Source organism: Mastigoproctus giganteus, chromosome 8 (assembly GCF_048544385.1).
Source record: "Mastigoproctus giganteus isolate SK-2022 chromosome 8, ASM4854438v1, whole genome shotgun sequence".
NCBI classification, from domain to species: Eukaryota; Metazoa; Arthropoda; class Arachnida; order Uropygi; family Thelyphonidae; genus Mastigoproctus; species Mastigoproctus giganteus.
Window position 1 is genome coordinate 175,603,360 of NC_143582.1, and position 9,179 is coordinate 175,612,538.

The following is a 9,179-nucleotide window of genomic DNA, read 5'->3' on the forward strand; positions in this document are numbered from 1 at the left end:
ATCTGGCTACGGAGGCGCAACCAGTGGAGAAGAGAAGACTGGAGGTATTTGGGATGTGGTGCTATAGGAGACTACTGAAGATACCATGTATTAGTAAAGTTAAAAAAGACAAGTACTAGTATGGACCAACAAAGAAAACTGTGGAAGAAAATAAAGAAAAGAGATGTTAATTGAATGCACACTGAGATAAGTCTTTTGAGAATAATCGTGGAGGGAAGAATTGAGGGAAGCAGAGGAAGTTCAGGGCTTTCATATATAAACTAGATCACAAAGGATGTCAGTACTATACCTTATTCTGAAATGAAAAGGCTTGCAGGAAGATGAAATAAATAGAATAACTGTCATGCCAATCTCCAAACTGAATTATAAGAAGAAAGAAACTGACATGTGGCCTACTCTATATATATATATATACCCAATTATTTACAAATGAATATTTGTAGAATGTATTGAGCATCATAGCTCTGTTATACACTTATAAATGAATATAATATGTGCCACCTTCAAATTTCATGTGACTACTTAACATCAAATATAAATATTAAACTGACAGAGAAAGCCATGAGATGTGCAAAAATGAAAGAAATAGAGAAAAAGCATAAAAAAACAGAAAACTTAAATAGATATATGTTTGAGGTAGACATCTGGATAACTTTCCAAAAATTAATTGTCAAAGCTAACAGTAGAAAGAATTAATTCCATAATCTCATCAATGAAATATGGGGTGGGATAATCTATTCGCTAGTCATGTTTCTTCTTCATTAATTTTAAACTGGTGGCAATTCACGATCTGCATGAAATTTTTTAAGGTGATATCGTAAGCTATAAGAGAATGTAAATTTTTTATCACATTTATCACATTCAAATGGTTTCTCACCAGTGTGGAGTCGCCTATGTTCTCTCATATGACCTGAATTATTAAATTTCTTACCACAAAAATCACATTCATTTCCTTTGCATGGAAGAAGTTTATTTTCAGTATGTAAGCTAAGATGATATTTATAATTTTTATAATGTTTAAACTGCTTTTTGCATATCTGGCATGGATATCCTATTTTACCAGTATGTCTAGCCATGTGAATTTTTAAGCAGTGCACTTGATTGAAATGTTGCCCACATTCAAAGCATTCCACAGGATGTTCATCTGAATGAATATGCATGTGTGTCTTTAGAGATGCACTATGTTTAAATCCTTTTCCACACACTTGACACATATGCATTTTCCTATCACTGTGAATTTTAAGGTGACTGTTAATGCCCCGAGTACTGGTAAACCAAGATCCACAAGTTGGACACTGGAATTGCTTTTTCTTATCATGATTTGCCATATGTTCCCTAAAACCTGCAGAACTTATAAATGTTTTGCCACATTTATCACACTGGTATCGTGCTATTTTATCATGACTTTGAATATGAACTTTCAAGTTATACCTTTCAGCAAATGCTTTTTTACATATAGGGCAAGAATGTGGCTTACTTCCTGTATGTATCTGCACATGTTTTTGAAGCCGTGACCGGTTTTTCATCTGAAGTCCACAGATTTTGCATATCAAGGATGCATTTGAATTTTTGCAGCCTTCAACGTCAGAGATCTCATTATCACAACTATCTTGAAAGTAGATTACTGCATTCTTTGGACTTATTATACCATTCTCTACTTGTGACTGAGCAGATGAAGTATGTTGCATATTACTACTAACATAAATCATTTCCATATCACCATGGCTAACTTCTGGATTACATCTTTTGTTAAGTGGCATGTCATTAGCTGGAGTGAGATGATGATTCATAGTCATCAAAATACCTTAGCACCACCAATAAGATATCGAAATCCCTATATGAAAAAGAAAAAAAAAAAAAGATGTTTAACAACAAAGTACAGATTTTTAACTAACAAGGTGACAGATTTATATAATGCAGAAAGTAACACAATTCATAAGAAACATTTTATTAGGCATTCTACTGATCTATTACAAACATGAGATGATTCAAAAGGCAATTTGGAGGTGGAAATTCCTAAAATTTAAGAGATAACAGCACTTAAGCACTATGAGATCACGTCCTCTGTTGGTTTGTTGATTAGTGCTGAGGCAAGTAAGGTCAAGAGGTATTGGTATACTGCATTTATTAATTGCATGCATTCTATGGTCAGTTTGTATAAAACATTCTTGAGTATAAACCATACAACCCTTGCCAAAGGCCAACTTACCTATCATAAGAAAACACCCACAAAAATTCCTTCATTATCAAGGAGATTTGAACACAAACATCTCCATTAAGTGTGGAAGAATGGTGGTTGTAACCAGTGAGTAGCTTGTTGAAGATTATCATGCAAGTTGTATGAAGGTATCCATGTTTTTACAAATTCTATTAACAAATTTAATAAAGATGATTATGGAAATACATGAGTATTGAAAAACAGGCAACTTCTAAAGTACATTATAACAGCATAACTAAGAAGGTGGCTTTCTCTCAAAAGGTTTATAACAGATGTTCAAAGTGGCAACCCTAAGCTGCAACATGATTAGCAACTTCACAAAAATATCTGTGAAAACATCAGTTTGTGAAGAAACTGGTATGCCATATTTTTATATTTGGTTTGACTTGATAAAGTTTGGATACTGTTCTTGCCATATGCTTTATTCAAGAGGAGTAAAGTCAGGCTGGATCATGTTTTTATGAACCAAGAAATTGTAGTCATCAAAGAATGAAGATTATTTAGCCGTTTTATCTTCTAGTTCATTCCCCTTGATCCCTATATGATCTGGGATCCAGCATACAACAATGGATTGGATGCAAGTGTTTGAAAGGAATTTTTGTGACCTAGGTGATTAAGCTTTGTGCTACTTGTGAAAAATGTAAATATTTTCTGCTAACAAAATCACAGAAAATAAACTGCTGGCAGGAAACTGATACGAATCCAGTAAATGTAGAATGTTTTAAATATGTTCCAGTCACCTCAGTTGAAGTAGGATCTCTTTCATGAAAGATGTTTTCTCTAATGCAAAGCAGTTTCAATTTAGAAAATTTCACAATTCATGTTATTATGTGTAACAAATTAAATTATCTGCTAGCAATTACTTCCCCCCCCCCATTAAGAATGTAAATTATTTTGTGTATATAATGATATTTTCATATATTAATATCCAGTTTAAAATAAACCATAAATGGTTTTTTTTATGCAGTTTTAGAACCTACTTTGCATTCTTTGGCCTATTTGTTTGCTTTTTTATTTATAAATTTCAGGCCTAAACATTGGGCTTTAGTCATTACATTTGTTATTTTTATGTTATATAAAAGCAGTTTTTTTTTTTTTTTTTTACAGGGTAAATGGTTACATCTAAAAAATTACAGGGTAATTTTTTAGATGTAAGTAAGTAATGCAGTAAAATCTAGAAATAGAGATGGTATAAAATAACTCTACACTTGTGTAAATAAAATGTGTTCTATATAAACATTTAATCACATCTACAACACTGCTAGTCATGCCGCACTTTGGAAGGTATATCTTCTCAACTTTTCCCAACTATATTATTTCCCAAAATGCAGTCGTTAAACTCAACTTAAACCAGTACAAATGTCACAATTTCCGTTAAGCTACATTGATTTGTGCTGTATATTTCAGAACTTGAGACTAAAGAAACACCTGATGACTGGGAAGATGACAGACAAATTTGTTTAGCATTGAAAAAGACTAATAGCATGTTTAGTACAGAAAAGAGAAAGACATGACAGAGTGCTAGTGTACATTCAAAGAAATTTAATGTATATACAAAGAATATTCTACATGAAGAAAAGGCTTTTTTAACAGGTGCCTCAACATGCTGAAATCATATCATTTGTGAGCTTGAGTACAATATGTTAGACCCATTTGGACAGCTGATTTTCTTGATTCAGAGAGAGAGAGAAAACAATAAAAAACACACACACACACACACACACACTACATCCCTTTCCTGAGAAACTTAACCATAGCATGACAAATAAGTCCAGAAAAGGTCTTTCTGTCAAGCCAAGATTTGAACTCTGGTCTTTATTATAAAGCGCAAAAAACAACAATCATTGCCAAACTGTGCTAGTTGTGGGTGTATGCTCCTCAGGTGTTTCAACATTAACACTACAGATTATAATGAAAAACATTCCTGGACTTGGACCTTATTGTCCATCAGCAATCAAACTGACCAACCTGAATAAATTAAAATTGGCTTCTGAAGCAGCTCTGAGGCTGCAAATGATATCTGCAAACTTCTTACATGCACCAAACTTTTCCCAAAACATGAAGGAAGAGATTTAATTTTGAACTAAAGCCATAAATACTGTTCAGCTAACACATGTGCAGTCTCACACTTCAATTGCTTTTTCATATTATTCATGCAGATCACTTTTATTTTTTGAACTCATTGTAAATTTTGGGAATGTACGTGAGCATTATGGCAAAAGCATATACACATTTTGTTTAGAGATTATATTTAATAAAGAACAACCTTATACAAATTATACACACTAATTCAAAATAATTCAATGCACAATTGCCTAATTCTAAAAATTAAAATGACTGTTTTTGAACAAATATAAGCAAAAATTAAGAAAAAAAAAGTTAAAGGAAAAAACTGATACATTACCTCTTAATATTCACAATTTTTTTATAGTAAATTTTGTCAGGATTAAATGATTAAGATTTGCAACACTTTTAGACATAGCTCTAAGAACTATTGATATCACCATTAAGTCAGTCCTAATTGCTAACATCATGCAGAACAATTAACAAACTTTAATTTATGCTTTGAAATATTGGACAACTGGGAGAACTTTTCTCTCAAAGAATTGGGTTTACTGTTAATTTCTGTAATTTTCTTATAGTAATCAACCAAAAACACAAAAAAGTCACTTCCAATAGAAAATTTAAAGCATTTCCTAAATACTGATTGCATAGTCTACAAATCGGTGTTTAGTTAATGAAGTTTTCTGAGCAGTGCAGACAGTTTGCAAGAGTAGCTCATGATGTTTAAATACTTATGAAAAAAAAAAAAAGTACAAGTAAATAAATTTCTGTTTATTCTCAATACTGCTACAGGCAGAAAAATTGACAGTTGTGTACTTAGAAAGATAGTGCTCTAACACATTATGACAATCCATACAAGGAATCTTTGAAGTATCCTTTGGGGCAATTGGCTCAACTAGAAAAGTTGTGCAGATGGGCTGAGAGGTGGCAACTGAAGTTTAACATTGATAAATCTAAAGTACTGCATATGGGAAGCAGTAACCCCAGAGTAACGTATCAACTCTGTGGTACTACACTGACAGTGGTAGAGAGTGAAGAGGAGCTGGGGGTAATTGTGCAGGCAGATATGAAGTTTTCTGAGCAGTGCAGACAGTTTGCAAGAGTAGCTCATGATGTTTTGTCAATGATATACAGGAATTTTTCTAGCAGGGATAAGAAGGTGATTATACCCTTGTATAAGGCAATGGTCGGACCACATCTTGAGTACTGTATACAGGTCTGAAGGCCCCATTTTAAGAAGGATGTAGAGCTGTTGGAACAAGTACAGAGAAGGGCAAAAAGACTGGTGAGGGGAACAAAGGGTTACCCTTATGAAGAGAGGCTTAAGTTCTGCAAATTACAATGTCTGGAGACTAGGCACCTGCAAGGTGATCTGACTGAGGTGTATAAAGCCTTGAATGGTTTGAGCATGCTCAATGCTGATGGAATTCTTCCTCTTGCTCAGAATAATCGCCTGAGAGGGCATAAATTCAAATTGAGGAAAGACAGATGTAGGATAGATGTGCGGAAGTTTGCCTTTAGCCAGCGGGTGGTTCATTGCTGGAACAAACTTCCATCTGTCATTGTAGAAGTTGATACCTTAAAGAGATTCAAGGCAGAACTAGAAAAACATTTGGAGTGAGTGGATGAGTGAAATGAGAAGGGTGTGTGCACTTTTTTTTTTTTTTTTGCTGATGCTATATAAGCGTGCCTTCTTGCATCTTGTGTCCTTGCTAATGCTAAAGAACAGGCTTTTCTCACCCTAGCTTTGATTTATAATCACAGATAAGATTGCAAGGTGTATTTAAAGACAAATTTGCAGAAATATTGCTGCCAATTGAAATTAAAATTGATATTTGAGATGCACTCTCTGAAATTCGGCTTGCAATATTCTATACAAAATATTTTGGAGAATTCGTTTGGATGCCCTTGGTATCCGAATACAAATATTAACTGTTTAATATTATTATTGTCTGGGTAACAATAATTTTCCCCAACACCTGAAAATAATCTGAATGACTCTGTGACAGCTGATTTGGTATGGTTGCCAAGGATCATGTGTTTCGGAAATATTATTATTATTACTATTATTAGCCACATGGTACAAGGAAGCCTGAGGCTTATGCTGCAGCAGCCAAAAAAAAAAAAAAAAAAAAAAAAAAAAATTCCCGAGTTACCCTGAGAGAGAGAAGTAGAAAGGAATCACCAAGAAAGAGAAGAATGATGATATCCAGCTCAGGACCCTGGGTTTGCCAAGCCCATACTCACCAGATGTGAACCCCCGGAGTTATATAAAATAATAATTTTACTGTTCATAGTATGATATGGAAAATACAAGGACATCGGATAGTTCCAGTCAGTGAAAGGCATAAACTTCTGTACCACAACGTTTTATCACTCGGCTGAGGCGGTATGGCGAAAAGGAAGAAATTATATTTTCACCAGTTATGTAGCTGTAGATGTAACCCTTATATAGCGAGTGTTTCAATTCATATACCACAACTTAAAGGTACAAATATCTCCGTCATGTTGTAAATAACATAGAGTAGTAACATATCTTACTTCTCGGTGGTAAATAAAACTACTAAACTTCACTTCCTCATTGAGGACTTCTACTAAACTACGCCAATTGTTCTATCACACTCACCGGTATTTGAAAAGGACATCTGAGAGCAAAGATATACTTCTTTCATTTTCCAATTACTTAGCCCATGTGTCAGTACCGCATAAAACCGGTCACGTAAAAAATGCTAGAGATGAACAACTTTCTAATTCTAACCCCTTTAAAACAGCATAAAACATTTCAACAGAAATCTAAAAGTCCACCACATCACTGGAAAAACCAAAACTTTCTATTTATATTCATTATAATCATATTTATATCTTCTGAACCACAGGTAGTAGTACATTATCCTTCAACGCTGTGTTCCGAATTCTGAATTGCGCCCACTGAAGGCAATATTATTGACAGTCTCCAGATTTCCACGTTTAAGACTAATGATGTGCAAAATCGATTGTTTCAATAATCGCATAAAAAAAAAAAAAATGATAGCATAACTGATCTGATATTGGCTCTTGCCATACGGCTAAATTTACTCTCTCTCTCTGTAATTGCAGTAGTCAGACAAGATATCCCCTTAAAGAAATTTGTGCTGTGATATCCGTATAACTGCATTCCTGTTACTATGATTCTGCATCACTTCTTGGACCACTAATCCACTATTTTTCCTGGAACAAAAATCAAGTTAGGTCTGTAATTACTTACAGATATCCTTTGATTACCCTCTGTGAATTGGGGATACATCCGCACATTTCCAGTCTGAGGGATTTCCCCTGAATCAAGGATCTCCCATAATTATGGCTACATGTTGGCTTACTTCTCTTCCTACCTATCTTAATATAATTGCATAGATCCCACCCACCATTGTACCGTTTTTTAAGTTTAGCTTCAACGTTTCTTACACTTTTCTCTCCGTTATCACAAATCTTTTCACATCCAGGTTAGAATTTGATACACTTCTGTCATATATCCGGAAAAAAATCCTAATGTGTGAATTTAAATGTGAAATACAATGCGTGATCACTGAATTATGACCACCTACCTAATACTTCGTAGGTCCTCCTTTTGCTCTCATTACAGCAGCTATCCGACGTGGCATTGATCCAACAACAAGATGCCGGAACCGTTCGGGAGGTATGGCCAACTAAGCTGGGTGTAATGCGGTCAGCAATGCAGGTATCGAGGTGATTGGTGTATCCAGACACCTGGTATGCCTTTCCATAGTGTCCCACAATTGCTCTATGGGATTGATATCACGGGAGATCGAAGGCCAATCGATATACTGAAAGTAAGAACTGTTCCTCAAACCATTCCTGCACATCAAGTGCCCAATGGCTCGGCGCATTGTCATCTTGGAAAACACTATCACCATTCGGGAAAAAGTGTAACATAGCGGGGTGTACACAGTCAGCAAGCATTTGATGATAGCGGAGACCAGCAATGCAGGTATCGAGGTGATTGGTGTATCCAGACACCTGATATGCCTTTCCATAGTGTCCCACAATTGCTCTATGGGATTGATATCACGGGAGATCGAAGGCTAATCGATATACTGAAAGTAAGAACTGTTCCTCAAACCATTCCTGCACATCAAGTGCCCAATGGCTCCGCGCATTGTCATCTTGGAAAACACTATCACCATTCGGGAAAAAGTGTAACATAGCGGGGTGTACACAGTCAGCAAGCATTTGATGATAGCGGAGACCACTTATACGCTGTTCCACATGCACCAGGGGGGTTCAAGTTCCTGCCAGTGAAACATGCCACACACCATACAACCGCCTCCACCGGCATGAATTTTTGATACCATGCATGACGAATGAAGGGCCCATGCTGTTGACGCCAAATTCGTACACGACCATCCATGGTATGGAGTAAATAACGTGACTCGTCCGACCAGCCAGAGCCGTGCCGAAGGTGAGGCAAACGAGGCTCTTTTCTCAGGTTAAAAGCCGAAAGGGGCGCCAAAAGAAAGATTAAATAATTTTTTGAAATGGAATACGCATAAATAAATCTGTTATATATTTATAATAAATACTAGTTATGAGGAAAAAAATCACTTTAAACAGTTTTTATTTTATTTCTTTGTCATTCTTTTATTTTTATTAAAACGTGTATCAGAAATATATTTTAAATAAGTGATATATTTTTTTAATTACATTTTTTTAGGGGCAGGCGCAATTTTTCATTTTTGCCTCAGGTGCTAAAATGGCTTGGCACGGTCCTGCGACCAGCACACCTTCTTCCAGTCTTCTAACGTACAACTTGCACGCTCCTTGCACCAGGCGAGTCTTTTACGCCGATGAACCTTGGTTGGGAAAGGATGCCGTAGGGGTTGTCTGCTGGTAAAGCCCATAC

At 35.5% G+C, this 9,179-nt stretch overlaps 1 protein-coding gene across 1 annotated transcript; it reads right to left on the bottom strand.

Annotated features, from left to right (window-relative positions):
- Positions 1–767: 767 nt before the first annotated feature.
- On the bottom strand, positions 768–6,945 carry LOC150082027 (uncharacterized). Its single transcript, XM_090380402.1, has 2 exons — positions 6,909–6,945; positions 768–1,834 (listed from the first exon to the last, which is right to left on the bottom strand). Exon 2 carries the CDS (start codon positions 1,794–1,796, stop codon positions 768–770), a length of 1,029 nt encoding a protein of 342 aa, XP_090236528.1. The 5' UTR covers positions 1,797–1,834; positions 6,909–6,945.
- Between the last annotated feature and the right edge of the window lie 2,234 nt (positions 6,946–9,179).

Bases quoted from the DNA above. Each gene is read 5' to 3' on its own strand.
- LOC150082027 (XM_090380402.1), bottom strand. From the start codon at position 1,796: ATGACTATGAATCATCATCTCACTCCAGCTAATGACATGCCACTTAAC.